This window comes from Patagioenas fasciata, chromosome Z, assembly GCF_037038585.1.
Source record: "Patagioenas fasciata isolate bPatFas1 chromosome Z, bPatFas1.hap1, whole genome shotgun sequence".
Classification (NCBI taxonomy): domain Eukaryota; kingdom Metazoa; phylum Chordata; class Aves; order Columbiformes; family Columbidae; genus Patagioenas; species Patagioenas fasciata.
In genome coordinates, this window is record NC_092560.1 from 27,719,842 (window position 1) to 27,743,152 (window position 23,311).

Genomic DNA, 23,311 nt, shown 5'->3' on the forward strand with positions numbered 1-23,311 from the left:
TATTGACTTATTTCACATAAATTAATGGATGAAATATTTCTATATAGCACGACATTTCATCAGAAAATGCAAAACAATGTCCAGGATCCTAATAAATACCGTTATGTCTGAAATGAGTTATCTCAGTAGTGACTTGGGCTCAGTTTTATTGTACAGTTCATCAACTTCTCAGCATGCTGGATAATGAATGTTTCATTTACATTGCTAATTGCCAAGCCATGGTTCCTTCAACCTTTAACCCTTATGCTTTATCACATTATCACCATATGTCAATATAATTGCATTTAACATTCCAAATAACTAACTTTTTCATGAGGTCAAGAGATCCTGTTTTTCTCTTAAGCTTTACCAGTGGGATATCTTTAAAACTATCAAGAAATCAGCATTATACAGATAATGCAAAGCTAATGCATCTTTTTCTCTTCTGACCCAAAATAAGCTCTTCTCTGTTAAAATCTGCATTTGTCAATTTTAACTAAATCATTTATACCTCTGTGAAGAGCTTTAGCTTTACTGTCTGTGATTACAAAACTCTATTAACTAAGAACTATCTTCTGTATCTGCATGAGATTCTTGTCTCTAGTTTCCTTTGATTTCCTGAATTATGCATTTATTTCCACTTTTCATATCACATTGATCTTCATTCTGCTTTGCCCAAATAGTAAAATATTTTACTGTAGGTACTATTCAAGATACTATCTTAGGCTGTATGTCTGGTATAACAGCATCGCTACTCATCTTCTTAAAATTATTCTTTCTCTCAATGGAAACTGGACTGTATCTTACCTCTAGAATAACCCATGAGCAAAGTTAATTCACAGTGCACCTGAAATCCCCTTTACAGGACAACACTCTAACCACACCTCAAAGGTTTTAAACTATAACAAAGTTGCAGGCATGAAATACCCAGCATATCTTAGAAGGTTCATACACCCATCTCTTGCAACTTGCAACTACAAAATAATAAGATTTAGCACATACTAGTGTTAGCATGACCCTCTTGCCAAGCTGTCGACAATCTCTTTTCAAATCACCTGCAGAATCCATCCAGTAAACATCCACTTGCCACTGCCTGACTACTCATCTTCCTGGATATCACAGAGAAGGACTGTTTCTGCTCCCTGCTAGCTTGGGTAAGACACAACATTTTGATTTACCTATACATAAAACATGAGAAAAGGCTGGAATCAGAACCATAAAACCCCTTTGAATTAGATTAGGACCAGAAATGTATGTATTTTTTTTTTCTTCAAAATGTTTCAATCCATTAAATATATATAAAAAGGTAAAAAAAAAAATTAAATTCCATGTTACCACTGGGAAATGAATTTTCCTCCAGGCACACCAGCAGAGACTCAGCACAAGTATTTTGCTTAAAAGAATTCCTAAATATGAGGAACTTTTAACAGTATATGTCAAACAGTGTGTTCCTAAGAGACTGAAGCATATTGTGGTTATCCATTTCAAGCTGTTTCAGTGGAGTCAAACTTTGTTTTTATGTTAACAGATAACATTATTATTATCACATTTTGTGAAGAATAGTGGCATCAAGCACAGATAGATGACTGACTGTGCAGAATGCCATTTGAAAATATGCTTGTTTTTTGAGTAAAAAATATAGCCAGATTCAATGCCACTTCAATTGTATTCAGAATGTGAGTTCACAATGACTGAGTTCACCGAACACAAAGGATTCCTTATCACTTAATTTACTTTAACCTCCCAACCATTTCCAGTTGACAGAAGCCACTGCAAATTAACATATTTCTAAAATGGTTACAGCATAAAATCCACAGAGTCCAAAACAGACACCAGGGGCACTTGACTTCTGGCTGTTAATCACAGAAATTTAAATACATAAATAGAAATTAGTAAAATGACTGCTTTCATGGTTCTGTCCACCTGGCATCTTGAAAATCCCACCTTGGATTTTACTGCTACACTGATAGTACTAGAAGTCCACAGGAAGTGGGCTGAGGTTTGACTTCTAAGTAAATATTGGTTTATACTGCACAACACAACTCCATTACCTCAGAGGATCTGTGTAAGTGTAACTGACTGGAACACTGTAAACAATTAGGCTAATGATATACATGAAGGAAGAATTCACACTAGATGATAAAACAACCAATATTTTCTATTTATCCATCTACAAGTATTTACAGATTAGTTCATGGAGAAGATCAACAAGATGCAGCACACTAGAGGAGTACAAAATACCCAGTAATAAGCAGAGAAACAAAATAAAAGACTGAACATGGGGAAATCAAACACAACTACAAGTACTAATATATAAAAACATGCAACCTATGGACCTTATGACAACCTGTGGAGATCATGCTGAGACAAATTTTTGGCAGGCTCCAAAGAAAGAGTTTTGTATTTATTTGAACTAAGCACCCACAAGTGTTGTAAATTAAGTACTTCCTCTTCATGACTTAGAAAAAGTGTTGCCTAAAGGAAATTATGCAGGACTATTGCACATTCTTCTAAATCTGAAGCATGCACAGTTCTCAATCATTTGGCTGAATCCTCAGACCTGGAATGGGAATGTGCAGGTTTGTCGCTGGTACAGAAAGTATCCAGACAGAAAGTATGTGCATTACCAAGGTCTATTGGATGACGATAATGCAGACAGCAGGACTCAAACTACGTTTTTTTAAAAGCATTTTCTTTAGTAGCCATTTCCTGTTTGTAATTGCAACATCAAGTATGCTATGGTAGCAATTTCTGTTTTCAGAGCAATGCACCTGTTTATGCAATGGAGTTTGGTTGGCTCATATACACTGCGTCCTAACCGTAAAACACTTTTTTTAAAAAACAAAACGAAACAAAACACAAACATTCCCTGAGCTGGAAGCACTGATGAAAGAGTGCTCACTTCGGTTACTGATATGTGCTTACTATTTTGTATTGCTCTCCAGTGATTTTCCACACAGCCATGCTAAGGACCAAGTTGCAAAGAGTCCTTGAAGGACAATTATGGCAACAAAGCCCCTAGAGCAAGAAGTTAACTCACAGAGGGAAAGAAAGCACATATACAACAGTAAAAGCCCCAGGAACCTGTGGGAGATGGGAGGTTTTCATAGAATCATAGAATGTCCTGAGTTGGAAGGGACCCACAAGGATCATTGAGTCCAACTCCTGTCCCTGCACATGACAACCCCACAGTTCACACCATGTGTCTGAGGGTGTTGTCCAGTCTCTTCTTGAACACTGTCAGGCTTGGGGCTGTGACACCTCCCTGGGGAGCCTGTTCCAGTGCTCCAGCACCCTCCAGGTGAAGAATCTTTTCCTAACATCCAACCTAAACCTCCCCTGGCAGATCCTCCTGCCATTCCCTGGGGTCCTGTCATTGGTCACCAGAGATAAGAGATCAGCACCTGAAATATTTCAAAATATTGATGCTGTGGATTTCCATGGTTGTGAATCTCAAGAAAAATCTATACTATTCATTATTTTATATCTCTTTCTTTGCCTGTGCCAAATCCTAGCAGTGGACCAAAGCATCACCACATTCACTCAGCTGGTGATTCTCCTGTGGAGGTTCAGGGAAAACCTAAAGCACCCCATTCCACAGCAAGAGCAGCAATGTTTTCACCAAGTGCCCTTCATGGGGAGAGCACAGCCCTGGGGGGTCTGGCAGCATGCCACACTGGAGCAGGGAAGGTGTAATTTACACACTGTCATGCAAGCTCCAGCAAATCAGTCTCATGGCAAGAGAAGTGCACCATTTCATTGTTCACAAACTCCCAGCAGAGCGGCAAATATATATATATATACTTGAGTAAATGCCACAACTGTATATGGGCTGAACCTGAATATGTTTAGTTCAGTTTAAAAAAAGGGGGTGAGGGGAGAATATTAATATTTTTCATTGCTTTTTTTTTCTGTTCACTCACTGTGTGTTTACCATAAATTAGACCTGCTGAGAGTGTGATGCTGAGCAACCCATATGGCAAATACTCAACTGAGAGATGTGAAAGGAAAATCACTTTTCTGTTTCTGAGTTATTTCTTGTTCCTTTATTTAGAAAGTCTTTTTAAATAGCAAATGCTGGGAAACAATACTGCTAATGCTATTTATATAGAGAAAAAGAGATTATTAACCTTTTAGACCAAAAAAATACATTTTCAGTAGAATATAATCAGTATGTGAAGATATCTGACAAAAACCAGTGCTTAGCTCAGTGCTCAGTTAAGATTTTTTGATATAAAACACAATTACAAGAGTTCGTGGTTGTTCAGTTGCCATTTATTCAAACTCACCCCTGAAATCTTCTTTGGCTAAAACAATCCACAGCTAGTGTAAGTCCATGGTGTTCCACCAACCAAAGACTTGACCTAACAGTTCCCATTTTGGGTACAGAATTAATCTATTGCAGCTTTTTTCCTTTCTAGTCTGCGACAAGCACTCAGAGAATGCATGTATGTTTGGCATTCATGAATCCTAAAAAAATATCAAATTCTGGGTGTGGAATCCAGGCACAGATTGCTGACTGTATCTTACTGGCAATCTTGCAATGGGGGGAAAAAAAAGAGAAGATTGGACTAACAATTCCCTGTGGACTCTTACCTTTCTGTTTCTGTTAAGTCTACATTGTTGTTTTGTTGGTGGTGGTTTTGGTTGTGGGTTTGTTTGTTTTCTCTGTTTGTTTGCTTGTTTGTTTTTCTCTTCCTCCCTCCCCTGGGAGAAGAAGGAAGGAGGGAGGCTCATGTTTTATGAAAAATCATTGGAAACGTGACTAAGAAAAAGGCAAGAACAACAGCAAAACAGAAATATTGAAATGCAGTCAGGTTACAGAATATCTAGCAGTGAGGTTTGTCCTTCTGTAAGAAGAACCAGAGCTGGCAATAAATAGATAACAACTAACAGCTTTTGTTGGTAATGGTAGAATGCAGAGTAGAAGATATTTTCTTCAACCAGGTTTTTTGTTCATGCAAAGGAAGAAGCAAAAGCATCTGGCAACGAAGACAGATAATTCTGCCACATTCTCTTTTTGATTTTACTAATTCTATAGTCCTGTTTGACTAGAGCCAAAGAACCAAGCAACCTGTACTCTGATTCATTATTTCTTTCTTACAGAACCAACAGTAACATTCTCCCATGTGTGAAAGGGTTCTACACACATGTGAATTCCCCATCTCTACAATGCAATTACTATGAGTTTTTGTATTGGGGGAAGATAAAACAATCAGCTGCCATAGTTTTCATTTGGCATAAATTTAGTACCCTCAATAATTTTCTTCCTGTTTTATAGCAGCATAAGTCTTGCATTTTTCTCAGGTTCAGAAGGAAAGGGGACTGTAAGAATCCTGGAAGAGAGACATCAGATATGTGTAAGAAATTCTGATGCACTGAGAGCTACACGATCACAGCTGAAGAAAATATCCTGTCCTGCCTTTTTCACCGAAACAGCAGGGAGAACTCTGGTTGAATTACATAACTGGGAGAAAGTCTCTCCATAACTAGGTTTTCAGTCAAAGCATAATTTTGTTATTAGCCACAAATCACGAATATGAAGAAAGTCATGAAACTCAAATTACTGATATTTTTCTTCAGATAAAGTAATTTAAAAAATTAAAAATCAGATAGGAAAAGCAGAAATACTTTAAAGATACTTCTTATCGAGAAAAATAATACGTGTCTATCCAAAAAGCAGTGCAAAACTAGCTTGAAGGAATTTTCATTTGATACTTTATTAAGTCTATACAAAAGAGGAAAAAAATGGTCAAAAAGCAAGATGATGAAATACTTGCAATATACACAGGAGTTCTAGAAGTCAGTTTTTCTAGGGTCAAAGAGCCTGCAGGTTAGATTTAATCTCTATTCACTTACAAAAAATAAAATTTTCACAAGCAATCTAGCTATGGAGCTGCAGTTCGGTGAATAACATTCATGCAGCAGTTCTATGATGAAAACTACATTTTGTTAGAGAACACAGAAGTTGTGAATAATTCTGAATACAGAAGCAATGATCTTTACGAGAAAGCAAAAATGCATTTTTTGGTAGACTTATAGCTGGTGTTCTTAGCTACTCTGTATTCGAGTACTCAACTATGGGCTGCAGGGTTTCAACTTGAATAATTCCGTATTTTTTTCATCCTTGTTTTATAAATGAAATCTATACGTATATAAAATTAAATTAACCCTGAAGTTTTCAGATAGACACAACACTTGACTTCAAGTAAGCCTGAGAGCATAGCCAGTTACACAGTCAAAAGAAGGATCTTCCCTGTCACCAATTAACTAGAGAACACCAATGCTGAGAAATCCTGAAGAGCATTTTATCAGACTAATTTAAAATTTTAAATGTTCCTACATCTTAAAATAACCAACAGCTTCAGGACTAGGCTTCTGATATGCAGCAAGAGGTATAATATTCAATGGTGTATGCTAAAAGCACAAGATATTGTAATGTTTACAAATGTTATGCATTCCCCTACATTCAAGTTCAGAAGGTGTTTTAGGCATATGCTTTACCAAATAGATGGAACAAAATGAATATTTCAAGACACAGCAGACATATTTTGTTGGTTTTCTGCATCAAAATATCACTAAATAAATATTGCATGATTTTAAATGTGGTTTGTTTGGGTTTTGCCTCTTTTTTTAATTTCTAAATGAAAAGTACAAAAGCAGTCACCAATACAGACATTTGCTTAGAAATACACGGGATCTTTCTGTCACTTCCTGTGGTCAGAATTGTTGTCTTCTCTATTAATGCAACACTAACATCAGCAAACCTAGAAGAAGTCCTTTCACTTATAGCTGGAATTACATTGTAATCTTGGATCAACAGTTTAATGTTCTAATTAAGTTATTTTCCACATAATAGCAAAGAAAAAACATAAAGGAAATAGCAGAAAATAAAATTTAAATTTTCTGTAATATTCACATAGTTGTCATCCATATTATCAGTTCCTATACTGTCAATGCATTATGGCTAGATCTTCAAATATTAGATGTCCAAGTTAGGGATTACATTGACATTTTTTAAAAAGTATATTGTATTTCATAGAAAAACACTCTCCTTATGCTGAATATTTCTCAAAACAGCACCTCCCGCTGTCAATGTCTATGCCCCATGAGCAGCTGAGCTGAGATGCTACTGACAAGAACTAGAAGAGTACACAAATGATAAATTAGTCAGCTTTGTGGAAGTCAGGAACGCAGTCCAATAATGATACTGTAGATGATATCATTTTGTTTAACTGAGAGATAGTGCACATTATACAGCTGTATTTCATAAAGAAACTATCTTAATTTATTTACAGAAACACATTTCATAAATGATACTAAAGAAAACATAGTTTATCTTCTTGAACAGCATACTTGTAAACACAAGCACATTTTAACTGTAATGTTAGTAGATTAATCTAATGTCTATGCTTATTCATTTAATAATTCTCATCGTTATTTTACTTTGTTTATTAACATTTGAACCAAGACTGAACAAAACCACTAAAGGCAAAATCATAAACAATAGCACTGGCCCAATTTAGACCTGCTGTCACACAATTTATAACAGATGAAGTCCATCCAACTTCTCCAGACACCGAAATAAATTGAAATCTAACATACATACTGTTGAAGACCTGATATCACTGTATACCTCGGGTGTTCTTGAAGAAATACTGAAAGTACAAAATCACTGATGCTTCTGGTTTATTACAAGTTATGACAGCAGTATAGAATAAACAAATACACCTTGCAAAAATGACAGTGAATAAATAATTATTTAATGATTTAGGCACAGGCTGAATTGGACTGATTGATAAATATACTGGTCTTGGCCAGTTTTATAAGTTTACATTTTTCTCACATTGCAATGGACCATAATGAACACCTTGCCTGATATCTTACATGATTTCATGCAGGAACACCTCACTGAGTAGGGGAACTTTAGCTCTTATCACCCTCACAACATCGTCTGTAAGGGATTTGGTCTTGATTTTAAAACTATGAGCAATCCTGATAGTCACTGCAATCAATGTCCTTTCTGCTGCCATCTGACTTCACATAGTTCATTAGGAAGCACTTAAAACAGTCTATGGTTCTCCCCATCAGTTCCCTTTCACACATCCAAAGATGAGTATCTAGCTACAACAGAGAATGCAGCAGGTCTGGTTCAGCTCTCCGTACTTTGGACTGAACTCATTACAACCGGGGTACTTCTGCTGACCTGAGGCATCAACAGAACAGCTACCATCCTCCAGAACATGGCAGTCTGCTGTTTAACATGAGTGTGGTATTTACACGAATGCACGTTCAGCTGCATTACTCAGTCCTGTAAGGTGCTGACCTAATCCTTCTAATACTTCTAAAAAATCAAATGAAAGTATGTTCAGGCTTTGTGTACTATACATGTTACACATTTTCCTAAAGGCAGATCTCATACACTGACATTTTAGGACCTTAATTAAGGTTGATTTATTTACAAATGGTATGTTTTCAACTCTCAAAAATGATGTATTTAATGTTTTATTTTTAAACACAATTAAAAAATAATATATAAATATATACATACTGCAAATGTAATACAGATAACAAATTCATTTAAGCCCATTTATGCACATTAGTGACACACCATGTGGCAGAAAGACTAGGACTACAAGAAGACCCCTTGGCGATTTATTTTATATTAAATCCCTAATGGCCTCTTCTCATCTTTGCAAAAATATGCACAAAAGTCCAGACTATGCAGCCATTGAAATGAATGGTTATTTATTTGCTAAACGAGAACCCTATGTTTAATGTTCCTTAGACATAAGGTAGTCTGCAAAAGTTGCATTCCTACAGCTCCATACATCATTTATTTTACATACCCTAACTTCTCACAACAGGCATCAGAAAAATATCTCTGAACAGCATTGCTATTGTAAGTTGTTGAGAATTTCGTTTCCAACTCCATTACTGGAAGATTAAATGTTAACATGTTTACTTGGGTTTTTTTTGTTGTTTTGTTTTTAGCATTAAAAACAAATTCATGGACCAATCTGATGTTATTTAAAATATGTTTATATTTATACTACAAGAAAAAACTTCCCAAATATATAACTACAGTCCAGTCATTACAGACCAACACCAAAAGTTCAAGTCTTTAAACAAACATGCTGTAATCTCACTTAACGGTATGCAATAGTCCACCTAGCACTTCTTCGACACTGCAGCGGAGATGGAGAATCTTGATTTCCTTTACCGAAAGAGTAAAAGCATCACTTTTCATTACACACAAACAAAATTGTTCACATGAGTTATATAGTCTCATGACACACTACTACACTACAAAACAGCCTCAAAATTAAACTGTACCTCTGAGACCAGAGTATTTATTCACTAGGAGGCAGACACACTGTGTGCCCAAACATTTCTAAATTTCCTAAATTACTATTACTGGAACAGCCACTGTGAGTTTCTCTGAGACACAAATTCACAAAAAAGAAAGCTGTTAAAAGAGTCATAAGTTTGTCTTGGTACCATCCTCAGCTCAGCTGGACCACTAGATGCTGCCTAGGGACAGCCCAGCTCACTGTGTCAGCATGAACTTGCAGGTCACTTTCTTGGTGACAGCAGCCTCCACTAAGGCTCTGACATTTTCTCTAAACCTCTTGGTTGGCACACACACAGAAGGGGCTCCAACCCTACAATACTAAAAGATGACACAACCTCTACAACCTGGAAACCAGGAAATACCTGATGAGGTATTCAGATACCATGGCCAGAAACATGAACAACAACCTCAACAGACTGGCCAACCTTTAGAACACATGTTCCCTTGTCTGCAAAAGTCAATAGCAGACAATCATGGACTACTTGCCTTCTTTTCAACTAATCGCCTTGCTTCTCCCTGGAAAAACTTGATTTTCTACCCTCCGATGTTACTGCAAGTTCTATGAGCAGTTAGAATAAATTTTCATGAATCAAAATATTAAGAACAAACATTACGAAGCTACAATATCATGATCCATTTCAGCAAAACTGAACACTCACAGAACCTGGTGCACTAGACTTCAGGAAATGGAAGACGAGAGCTCAGTTTACAAAGGAAATATCCATTCCTCAGGAAAAAAACTACTTTCACAGAAAGTCACATTGAGAAGATACTTCTCATTTCCAAGAGAATTCCAGCAGAGAACAAGCAAAACATACTCGCAGGGTATAACATAATGTAACAGAAATTAACTGCAACACACGCGCTGAATTTTGCTACGATACCCTATGAGTAATTATTATTACGACTTGGGGAAACTTTCCCACAAAGGCAACAAAAGCAGCTCTGATCTAGGCTCTGTCACTTTTCTTTTGTCAGTCTAGGCTCTGTTACTTTCATCACTCTCTTGAAAAAATGCTGTTATGCATGTGAAATCCAAGCAGGATAAGGTCTGGCAGCCAGTCACTGGAGACATGGGTTTGATTTCAACTTCCAGCTTTAATGCCACCTAAATCCAGGAAGATCAGATCCAAAAGCAGTTATCTCAAGAAATGCAAAGCTGCATATAGACCCTTATAGAAACCTAGTCACGATCACATGAGATGCCTCTCCTGCCTTTAACACTAATGACAACACTGTCTATTCCTTCAATATCTGAAAGAGTCTATCAGGGCACTTAAAAATCTGTCAGTGTACAACAAGTAGCCCAACAGACAAAGGATGTAAATTGATTGATTGATTGATTGATTGATTGATTGATTGATTGATTGATATCACTGCTGATATCAGTAGGTACAAATAAAGCACTGAGATCAAATGGATTATTGTTTTTGCATTCATGTCTTCATGAGAAATTGGAGAGCAGAAGTGTACCTGCTTGTGTCCTATTTGCCTGAGTACTGCTAGGCCATGGTACTAGATGTAATTCATGAGTATTAACTTACAATTGATGACTTATTAGTTACCATAATTTCCTTCCTTAAAAAATACAGAACTTAGAAAACATTCCCATGGATACTAGGAAATCTGCATCAATACTAATAAAAATAGGTTTTATAGAAACATATCTAACACAAGTTTTGATTAATTTAAATTCATGGCACATTTATGAACTGAATATTAATATCTTCATTTACAGAGGGGAAACTGGGGAAAAAAATTATTTATTTAACATAAGAAATCAGCAGTAGAGAAGGGAAAGGAACTTAGCTCCAGGTCAAGACTTGGCTAAAAAGAGCATCCAACCTCTCAAGAACCAAGGATTTTTTTCAGAATCTACCTTCAATAAAGATCTGTAAAATTTGCCATAAAAAAAATCAATATGGAAAGCTTAGAATCATTTGAGCACGTGCTACTGAAGTGAGACATTTGTTAGAATATCAGACTTATTGATCTCCATCTTTACTATTGTGAAACTTTGACTGAAATCAGAGGTTGCATGTTGAGCTGCAATGCTTTCACTCTTCGTGATACAAACCAAACACAGCAGGGGATGCATGCTTGTGAGCAGCTCACTCTATACAACTATACTTGTATAATCATCATTTTTGGTCTTAGCAGTATCATTTACATGGTAGACCACTGAACCAAAGCAAAAAATGAAGCCTACAGAAAGCACTTAAATGATAGATACTTTTGCATACACATTGATTAAAAAAACCCAAACCAAAACACAAACACCTTATGAGATTTCTGAAGAAGGAAATACTTTACAGATTCAACACCTGCATGTTAGGGAAGTACTATTTCCTAACATGAAGCAAAGTCAAGCTTGTTCTTCATGTTGTCTTACTGCTTAATCAAGTGACATCCACAGAGCACTTTGAGAACAAATTGCTATTATTATAGCTGAGAAAATCCTGAAGTCATTGCAGTTTGTGCATTCTGAGTTCATAACAGAAATCTAAACTGTATTCAGACAGACAGGTCTGGACAGTTTTGTCTATAATTCCTTTATATCTATTGTTTCGGATACTGGTAACTAGTGCAAAATGTTTTTACGAGGCATTTCCTTTACCATCATGCAGACCATACTCCTAGTTCTAATTAGAGCAGGTAAAAAAGGTCTTGTGCTGGTCAAGCACTGGAAATCAGAGAGTGCAGAAAATGTTTGGACATAGTGCATTAATGCAGCAAATGGAAAATTGATTTCCATCCCAACTATGAAATTAAGAGTCCTTTTAATACAAAATCTGACTTTGTAAACCTTATAACTAGAAAAAAGTAGTTACGCCTCTGAAAAGATAGCTCCTTCTGAAGCAAAATATTCACAGCAGAACAACAGTGAGCAAAAGGTGTAACTTCTAGAAAAATACCATCAGAAATGCTAGTAATAAAATTACTTCACAGATTGGGATTAAAACCCATCTAACATCAGCAAAACATTGATCAGTTTGTTATTTTTACATGCAACTCAATCTCCTTTTTCTTCCACAATGGTCACTATATACGTCTTAATAATTAACAAACATTTATTACTTGCCCACCAGATCTTGATGCTCCTTGAACAAAGTATGTCAGCATGAAATGTTACACAATAACTGAAAAAAAGTGTGAAAATTTGAGTGCTTTTAGGACTATGAAACCTATTGTTGCCAAATTCAATTTTTGAGTTGCAGTCAAAAGGAAGATAAGTTTTACATTAGAATTAATTTGAGTATGTAAAGTAATCAAGATGAGTTCAGCCATGTTTAGCTGGAACTCAAATCTGTGGAGCCTGCACACTACATAGTCTATTAAACAAGATTAAAAGGAAAATAAAAGAAAATGTAACGCTAAAGCTAGCTCCTAATTATGTGTCCTGTGTGTCCACCATTCACTGAAACTGACAGAATAAAACAGAAAGATTAAAACAAAAGAGGCAGATTTTATTACGATTTTTTTTTTTTAAATCCTATTTCCTCTTTTGGGGATTTATCTTAAAATACTCTTTCTCCATCCCCTCTCCTCCCAACCTTGGGAGAATTTTCAGGAGCAAGATTATGGTTCAGAAAGCAGTGCAGGTTTGATGGCTGGTAAAGGTTGCTTAACACTGAAAAACTACCCAAGAAACTAACAGTCTACTTAATTTCTTGAAGCTTTGCTACCTAACTTGCTTTGCATATTTTAGTATGCAAGCAGAAATATATGTATAATTATTAGTTGGACTGCACCACAAGCTTCTTCAACCACAGAAGCACCTTATTTTTTGTAAATGCATCAAAAAGACATATAAGAAATCTCATAGGATATACACGGAGAAGAACTATTCAAGGTATTTTTTTTAGTATCCTTTTAGGTAAAACGAAGTTTTGATTAAAGTAAAAGGCAAAAGTAGAAGATGACAACTTATTTTCAATATCAAACATTTTTGTATGGGTCACCTTCAGGTGAATGGTGAGATTGCAAATTACAAATATATACTATGTAAAAGTGCCTCCTTGTTGAGATTTTCTTCAATCTAGTTAGTTTTTTTATTAATCACTATATCAGTAGGTAAACTTCCATTAGAAGTAATACTGTCATGTCATACTTGTTCAGTGATCTAAACATTAATGCTTTTAATTAATATATTTACATAATAGCTAGCAACACTTATATCTATTTCAGGTCAATGTAAATAGCTACTGACACCCATAACACAAGCGATCTTGAAATAATGATATAAAACATACTACGTAAGAGTTTGCCCTAAGCAATTATGAAACATTGGGACTGGTCAAGAAAGAAAATCTAAGCAGCCACTTCCAAGCTGTCTCAGGGATACTCACAAAGACAAATCTATAGATTATAATCAGATGCATGGTAATGTAAGACAGACTACAAAAAGCTACTGTTTCTCTCAGAGTTAATTAAATCACTGAAAATTCTGTTCATATATAATCTTGAGAAAATAACTGGTTCAATATCTTTGTTAAAGAACTGTCTCCATCTGCAATAGGCTGTTTACCAACTAGATTGTTCAGGTTTGCTCTTACCTCCAGTGTCATGTACACAGTACTAATTGCTACTTTGATTTCTCCATCTGAAATCTCCTTGAGATCCTTCAGCATAACCTCCTCAATACTTACACCTGTTTGAGAAGAGAAAGGAATTTCAATACATGTAAGTATCTACAGCTGACCAGATGCAGCAACATAAATTAAAAACACATCTTAGACCTTAAAGTTGAGCCTCCTATATTTTACAAAATTCTACGAGAAAATTAAAACCAGCACTAATATCTCCATTCTTAATGTTTCTATATGGATTTTTTGAGCAAGAAAGAGATTTAAGAGGTGGGAGGGGGAAGCAAAGGATGAAGAAGTAAGTCTCCTGCAATGAAGTTGTGTAAACACCCACATTTTTTAGGCAAACTGAATTCCAGCGGATGACAAATGTACACATAGACCATTCCTATGGTTTAATATGAAATCACTAATATGAAATACTCCTGGAACAATTAATATATTGAAAAGCACATGCAGAATACTATGGTATTTATAAAATATTCAAAAGAAAAGTACTTAAGATATTCTGTAAACATAAACTCATTCAACTTCTCTGACCACCCTCACGAACTGATATCAATACCAATGGGTTCTTCTTATGTACATTAAATGGTGAGTGAACCAGCTAGATGTTTAGGTACCACAGAAACAGAAGCACATATTAACATCAGAAACAAGAGTGTAAAATTGGAATTGCTTCACATCACAACCAGACATGCTTGTGTGTTTCAATGCACTGAAAATCCACGTGACTGAGTTTCTCTAATAGGGGATGCATCATGTATAGGAACACTGTCATATCACACAATTGAAAATACAGACAAGATAGTAAAATGTCTATGTAAAGAAAGATGCAAGCCACCTACTCCAGTGGAGGGCAGCAACTAAATTCTCCACAGACTTTTAAAGTTTAGCAGCATAACATCCAAAAAGTGTCTGCGTGACTGATTTTTAAGAGGGAGCCAAATACCAACTTAAGCCAAACAAATGAGTCCTCTCGTTACTGTTCCTGTATAGTGTCCAGCTACTGCATTCAATCTAATGAAAAGGTGAACTGGATCATGTTTACCTATTTATTATATTTTCATGTTTATCCTTTTAAAAATATTTACAGGTAACCTGTAGACTTCCTGGTGGGCTACAGTCCACTGTGCCTCAAATAACAAATGCATTCATGAGTTCAGGCCAATAAATCATTATTTCAGCATGAAACTGAGACCTTTTTTTTCTGAATTGACTTAATACTGCCTGAAATAACAGGTACACAAGGTAAAATATTCAGTAGAGACTAGTGCCTTCAAAGGACCTTGGAAACTCAACAGCATTTTACTAATACAAATGCCACATGAATATATGCACTGCTAAATATATCCCTTGTAACACAAAGCAAACAGTAGCTATGATACAAAAAAAAAAAAAAAGAAACTGTACAGCATTGCCTTCTCATGTGGCATATAAAAATTATTGGCAACCAATGCCATGCAGACTGAATCCATTATATATATACTTGTCCAAGTTTTGTGTTTCGGATATTGAGTAAACTTCACAGGCCAAGTACATGACAAACATTACTTCCCAGGCAACCAGCAGAACTAAGAACTGAGCTCCATAAAAGCCACTTTCACTGGGTCTCTCCAGTACAGGCTACATTCAGTTCATTTCTGAACTATGATTCCTTGACTAGTGTCTGGAGGAACTTCAGGGAACTATGTGAAGATTTATAGCCCTGAACTAATTTAGTTTGCAACCTCACTGAAAGAAAGAGCAAAGGAAGTAGCACCTCAAATTCTATCCATAACTACCAGCTTGGGCAGCCATCTCAAGCTGACAGTCTGCATTGAAATGAGAGGATACTGAAGAAGAGCGGATAGAATCTGTATGGACTTTATCTATACCTGATACATGTCACAAAAAAATATCTCAGTAATTCAATATTCGCTTTTTGTTAACAACTTGGTAGCAGATGCCACTTAACAAAGACAGAAAAAAATGTGAGAGTTATTGCATCAATTTTCTTCAGGCTTTCAGAACAGCTCTTCAAAAGCCTGCTACCAAATTTTGGGTTCAAACATTCCCACTTTTGATCACTGAACAAAACACAACTGTGTTCAGCTATTTCTAGCACAAGAAAATGAAAGAATTGCCATTTTCCCAGTGCTTCCTTAATCTTAGTCCCAAGTCAAATTCACTTCACCTGTACAAAGCCCTTGATAAATCTGAGAAGGTTCAGAAGATAAAATCCACTCCCACACCATGTAGGCAATTATAACACAATTTCTGCCCCTATATTTCATTGACACAAATTCTTAACTGCCATTTATTTGTGAAAGCAATATATGAAGTAAATTAATGTTTAGTTTATCTGCAAAAGCAATACAAGATTATTTGGGAGTTCAGTAGTTCCTCAACAGAAATCACTGTTCCATGATTCATGTACCTGTCAAAGAAGGTAGCATGCTGCAACAATTTTCACCACACACAATACAGTTACATCGCTAAATTTGTAAAAGGTCTGAAAAATGAAAGCAAGTTGCATTACCTTGTGTGTTAAACTGAGTCTCCTGGAGAACAGAGATAATTTCCTCCCGTGGGGGAAGATCTGGAAACCTTTCCTCAAGGATTGACAGTACTTTTTCCTGCTGCTCTGTAATTCTGTCAGCCTCCAAAGACTTGAAGAGAATGCTTCCTGAAACATTGAAAGACAAAAATCAATGCCTCCTGTAAACGGCAAAGAGGTACTACCAGAAACCAGAACCATCCAAGCCCTTTCCTTCTTGGAGGCTGTTCCCACTGATGAGTTCACTGAATTAGATATTGCACATTTTTCACACCAATATATCTTCCTAACATGAAGGCAGTTTCTAAATCTGAACTAGGTGGCTTGCTGGGGCCTATGCTACAGCTAACTGGATGGTCCCAGCACTGCCATGGTGCGCAGCATGCTTCTCTACAACCAGCACAGTCACTAGACAGCAGTGGGTCACCAGGGCTTGTTCCTCTCCCTAAGTATTAGACCAAGTGTTGGGATGCTTGGAAACAGCAAATCCACATTGCCAACCTTCCTTCTATAGACATGTCAGTGAACTGCTATCGTGGATATAAGGAAGAAATTATTTACTGTGAGGGTGGTGGGGCACTGAAACACATCCAGAAAAGTTGTGGATACCCCAGTCCTGGAAGTGTTCAGGATTGGTTTGGATGGGGCTTTGAGCAACCTGGTCTAGTGGGATGTGTCCCTGCATGTGGCAAGGAGGTTGGAACTAGATTATCCTAAAGTAATCGGTCATTTTGGTGTAACTGTCTCCAGTTAATTCCTCATCAACGAACATTACAGAAAAGCACAGCATGTTCACCCAAACAAAATGATGCATTCAGTTGTAAAATTTAAGAGAAACATAATCCAATACATGACTTTGCCATAATTGGTATGCTCTTACAATATAGAGGCAAGTCGGATATATTTCAAGACAACAATGTGTTGCACATATTCCATCCTGGATGTGAAACATTCCAGATGGTTCAAGGTTTAAAGTCACCCTTTCATTCCCAGGAGATTGGGATCCCATTTATTAATATACCCAAAGGTAGCCTTTGCTTCCAATTACTCACATTAAATTAGGGATAACAAAATCTTACAGTTCAGCATTGAAATTGTCTATTACTGTACTGTGCAAAGGGATTTCAAACGAGTATATGATTGCATTGCATTATGCTAGGTCAATGAGTTAATCAGTATAGTAGTATAAAATAGTTATTATAAGCCAAAATATTTAGGCTTTAGCACAGAGCCAAGAGAGCAAAATAAAAACTTGGACACTGCTACCTGCAATCTCACTAGACTGACCAGGATCCAAACATCTAGTATGTATTAGTTTTTCTTCTATACTGTCATCACATAAAATAACAAAAAGCATTTCTTCAAAATTCATAAAGCACTTGCAACACAAAACAATTTTGCCACAGTAAGCATGTGCTTTCTTACTAAGTAAATCCTGTGTGGATTAAATAATAAGTAATCCATAACAAGCCAAAAGTTGTTCCCCATCAGATATTAATTTCTGGAAATTCACACACATGAAATTCCCTTCTGTGTTTCTGTTACAGATACAGTAACTGCCAATATTCTTTTAATTCTCAGTGTCCCTTTATGTCAGTTTTATCATCACTTTAAGGCAATGCTCCTGCCCTATTTGATACTATTACAAACATTAAAGAAATACAGACTGCATGAAAATCATGTATACTGACCCACATTAACATCTGTAAATTTAGGTACACAACATATGGCTCCACAGCGAACAGATTTCAGATGTCTACAGGTAAATAACTCGAAGTATCTAAATACATTAGCAAGGTCTGGTTTTCAGTCCCTTTTATATGAAGCAGCAGCCTACAGGATAATTAATCTAACAATATCCCCTAGTTGTTCCCACCTCTAACCAGATAACAGTGCTTGTGCTGTACATTCTTGTCCATACCTTGGGGAGGGCGGTGACCAGAATGAGTTAGACACACTGCCCACAGCACACTTCCAATCAGCACAGAGCTGCATCTGGATAACTGGCAGTTCAGGGACCAGGCTGCACAAATTATTTTAGCAATAACAATCGTCTGCTTTTTCAGCATCGTTTTTTAACTCCTCCAGGAGAAGAAAGGGAAATTGCTCATGCACACACAATGGAAATGGAGACTCCAGCAGAACGTACTGGGCCTACAATGCTCAAATTCATCATACAATTACCTACTGGAGGGAGGCTGCAGCTTATCCTGCATGGCTTCCCAGCAGCACTAGGATGAGCTAGGCAGTCTGTCCATCTGCACAGGTCATCAGATACACAAGGTATCAAACCTTTACCACATCTGTGTGTGCTTTGGGTGGGGAGAATATTTGGAAGAAGAAAAAATCTTAACACAAACATACTGGAAAATGCAATAAAACGAGAGGTGTGGCGTGTATATCCAAACTCATCAGCTTTGAAGTCAACATGACATGAGCTTCCTTAACTGCCTAATTATACAGAAATAACTATTGTGCAGTGGGTTTGGTGTCAGGTAGGCAACTTCTGATTCATTTTAGCTCCATATATCAGAAATAATTTCAATCTGATTACAGGAATTATTGTGAATTGAGCAATAACTACAGCACAATTTTTATCCAATCAGTCCTGGATTTCAACTAAGGTATAAGACAAATACAGAACTATGCCCTCTTCCTAAAACATAATTAAAGCTCAAACATACAGAAACAGTCAAATGAACACAGTTTCTGAGTGTCAGAAGTTAAAGACAAGTATTTTTTCCTGTTTCTCACAGAAACAATTCCCAAACTATTACAATAAAATGAAACAGATTATTTAATTAGCCTTTTTTCCTCTATCAGTATTTCAAACAGTGAGTATTCCCATCCAGCACAGGCAGTTTCTACTCTAAAGTTCAGGGCTGGGCCACCAAATTAAACTGACTAGCTCCAAGCTCAATGTAACCCAGCCCATCTATAGCCAAGCAAAAGGGTTTGGGGAGGCAAGACAGGAAAGGAGTTGAATGAAGAAGAGTCTCTCATTTCTCCAGCTGCAGGAAATAGGAAAACTGGTACCACAAAGCTGTGGTTAGGTTCTAGTAGTCAGGTCAGTATCTGCCTGTGGTTTTAACAAGTGCCTGAACCACAGCAGCTATGCAGCACCAAAAATCATCCTAAGTATCTGTTTGCTGAAATAATAGATAGATTTCTTTCATGCCAAAGCAGTTCTACTACAGTGTTGAAGCAGCATTGCTCATGCCAATTAAAATAGCTTAATTCTCCTAAACATATAGATTGGTGGTTGGAAACTTTTACGTTACTTATCTATTCCCTAATCAAAAGGCATGGAAAGGTTGCCTAGGACATACTAAGACAGCCTACCATGCATTTCTATAGGTATCAGTGTGCATTTGTCTCTTGCTTTCACATATGTGACAATTTCTTGGTTTCTTCAATGGTAAGGCTCTCTTGGATTTGATCTTACCTTTCGCAAGACAGACATTACTGTAAAGCTGTAAAATCAAAATACATTTAGACTTGCACTGTACTGCAGAATCTAACTGGAAGCCTTTGCCTTTCACTGCTCTGTCCATCTCAGGATCAATCCCTTTGCATAGTTTGATCAGGGATGATATCTTCAAAGAGCAAAGCAAATGTGGGGATTCATCACTTAATACAAGAATGAAATGCAGTCAGCCTGAAATAATGCCTCATCACAGGCAGACATCTTACAAAGGTTTTTTAAAAGAATATTTTTCCTACATGTCACAGCAATACTGCTAACTTTTCTACTCAGATGAAAGCAAGAAAAGGATACTTCTCAAATTAACAGGGTCTCAGCAAGCTCTAAGATCAACATTTATTCTTCCTTCGTTCTTTAATACTACGCTCATCAGCAGGAAAGTAAGGCAAATATGTCTTCTCTCCTAGTCATCCTCAGCATCCCTGTGAGGGTTAAGACTCCAGGTAGTTTAGAAAAACAATTCATTCAAGGCAGTTTTGCTTGGCCAAAGGTCTGTAGTCCATTTAGCTATGTGCCATCTTGTAAGTACTTTCTGCAAAAGAAATACATGGGCTCAGAAATCTCCTGCAGATTTTACTGAGTGCTGGTGCAACTCCCCCAGGGTTTCTGAAAGCATAATGGAGGCTGCTCTGTCTGCTGACAAGCACAGAAAAAAGAAATATATAATAGTTAATATAACACTCAATATTATTTCTCGTGTACATCACGCTACTTCACATATTTTTTTTTCCTAAGGAGAGGTCACTAGAAAATATGGTAGGACTCTTAAAAACAATGTGCATTTTATTATTTTTCGCAAAGCAGTTTGGAAGTGGAGCACTAGTTTTGCCAAAAGCAATTGCTCTGCATTAATATTAAACATGATCTAATGAAGGCAGAAGTCGTTTTGGGAAAACATTAAGAACAGCACAAGCATCCCCTGAATTATAAGTTTATGGCTGAGAGAAACAGTACAATGAATATATAGTCATTTCTCCTGTGAAGGTTTTCTTCCATGACCTGGAAAAATAAAGGACAGGGAAAAGGGGAAAACCAGCAGTCCCTCATAGAAAGCATAATTCAACACTTCCCACCCCCAATAAAACACCACAAACCAAAACTGTAAAATGGACCCAAGCAAGTAGTCGTCATTGTAATTAAAAGCTAAAAAAGCTGCAATAAAATGTAATTTGAGGGGAGGAGAAGGCAGGGAGGGAAGTACTGTCCCTAGTTTTGATACATACAAACAAATATATCAGTCCAAATAAGCGCAGCATTTGCTGCAGTTCGAAATGCTCCTTTCTTTCTGGCATATATATTAGGGGTAGACCAACTAGGGAACATGTGAATCATCTCGTTGATGTACAAGACAGAACAAAACAAAACAAAACAAAAAGGCATGATTCCCAAAGTCCTTAAAAGGGTATTTCTTAACATTTGCCTGGGTGGCTAGAATAACAAACTAATCTGACTGAAAGTCAGACTGCCTCAACAGAGACCTCAACTATGCAGCTCATAAGTAGCAAAAGCAGATTCAAATTAAAAAAAAAAAAAAAGAAAAAAGAAAAAAAAGGAAAAAAAAAAAGCTGATGCCCTCGCTGTAACTGTCTCTATTTACACGTAGCATGTCTGCACCTTGTGTCATCCTTCAAAGCCTTATACAAATAAACACAAGCAGGCATTTTTGAGAATGCACCGGCCCAAGATACCTGACAGTTAAAGCCTGGAATCACATCCTTGCCAGCTGGCTGCAACAGAAAATGTAATGATTCAGCAGTTTAATGGATCTTGAGTTTGGCAACCATCCTCTTCTAAACATCTCTGGGGAAATAAAATAATACAGGCCCAAGACTCTGGCAGGTTCTATAATTGTTTGCTTCTGGCACAAGTCCAGGGACAGTGCAAGCTCCAACTTAAGGCAAATACGGCTGTACAACACTCTGACTCTCCAAGCAGGCTCTATTCAAAGCCCAAGAGTAGAATTAACTTACAGCATGTCTGACAGGGAGACAAAGATACCAGGAAAGCATTCAGCTGAAGAGAAGTCCTCAAGTATTAAACTGCCCAAATCAATAACCCTCAGTTTCATGGGAAAAGTCTTTTCTCTTGACTTTTTTTTTTTTAAACACAGAAAAGCAAGTGAAGTTTGAAGTTGAAATAGGCATCTGCCTTTGTTATTAAAATTTTAAAACTGCTAACAGACTGTAAGTAAAAAATAAATAAAAAATAAGTTTGCAAAAGAGGCAAAAGATGAAGAGGCAAAAAATGAAGCTGTCACAGCCACTAGGCAATAACTATTAAAGCACAAGATATTTGTATTGTCTTACAAGACTTCTAGCAAAATACTGACTGGAAAGCCAGAAAATAAAAGATGAGTTCCCAGCTCAGAGACTCAGATTTTAACTTCTCTCAGTTGTTTTACAAAAATACAAATCCTAATTCTTAACATTTTTACTTCCACTTTGGCCTTCTGTTCTGAACTGAAATCTATATATACTAACAATACACAGATTTGCATTGGAAGTAACATCACCAAGTGGGGAAAAAAATAGTAGCACCCTTTCATTGGCTGTACACCCATGGAGTGCAACCAGAGAGAGGGGACATCATACAAGCCTCTACACACGCATTTACTGGTAGTGAGAATGAAGCAGTCATCGCTCCTTCTAAACCATAATATATATACTGTCTCTTTATTTCCCGTGCTCACAGGTGAGATAAATTTCAAAAGCTATACTTTATGGACAAGGATTTTGACAAAAGGACATAATACATAGATGAAAAATCTTTAATATTTTAAGAGAACCACAAAATAACTCTCTACTGCTCAGCCTTCTATATGTACAAACTGCATGGCTGTGAAAAGTAGAAAATCATCAAGTCACAAGTCCATCTGTGTTTTGTTGTTCATTTGTCAAACATTTCTCATAACATGCAAGAGAAGGTATGCACTCAGTTCCTCAAACATGCACTACCGAACACAATAATTAAAATGAAGCTACAAATTAAAGAAAAAATTAGCTGCTATCTCCCTCAAAACCGCAAGTGCTATCTCTAATGCAAACACTTTCAATATTTCTCTAATAAAAGCACTTTATTTTAACTTGGATACAGACTACAGAGCAAAACATGCAGACAGTTGCATCCATGTACAGTACTGGAACATTCAGAGCACTGCATCCTGACTCTTGTCACCACCAAACAGGTATCCGGAGACATCCCCAAAAGCTTTCTTTGGTTCTGCCTCTAAAATCAATTACTATGCTTGATCATTTGCCTAGATTTCTGGATAGTTGCTCAACAGAAATTAGGAGCTTACAGAAGTATTTCACAGCAGGTTTATTGGAGCTTATTAGCATGGAAAGATACTAAAAAACAAGGCTAAATGC

General features: G+C 36.7%; 1 protein-coding gene across 7 annotated transcripts in view; it reads right to left on the minus strand.

The window, feature by feature from the left end:
- The window catches only part of PRUNE2 (prune homolog 2 with BCH domain), a 139,157-nt gene that overhangs the window by 78,967 nt on the left and 36,879 nt on the right, over window positions 1–23,311 (minus strand). For all 7 annotated transcript variants that reach the window (XM_071801712.1, XM_065860575.2, XM_071801711.1 and 4 more), the window contains exons 5-6: window positions 16,442–16,588; window positions 13,891–13,985 (exon numbers count right to left, since the gene is read on the minus strand). In XM_071801712.1, the coding sequence (XP_071657813.1) occupies window positions 13,891–13,985; window positions 16,442–16,588 (242 nt within the window). The remainder of the gene's footprint in view (window positions 1–13,890; window positions 13,986–16,441; window positions 16,589–23,311) is intronic.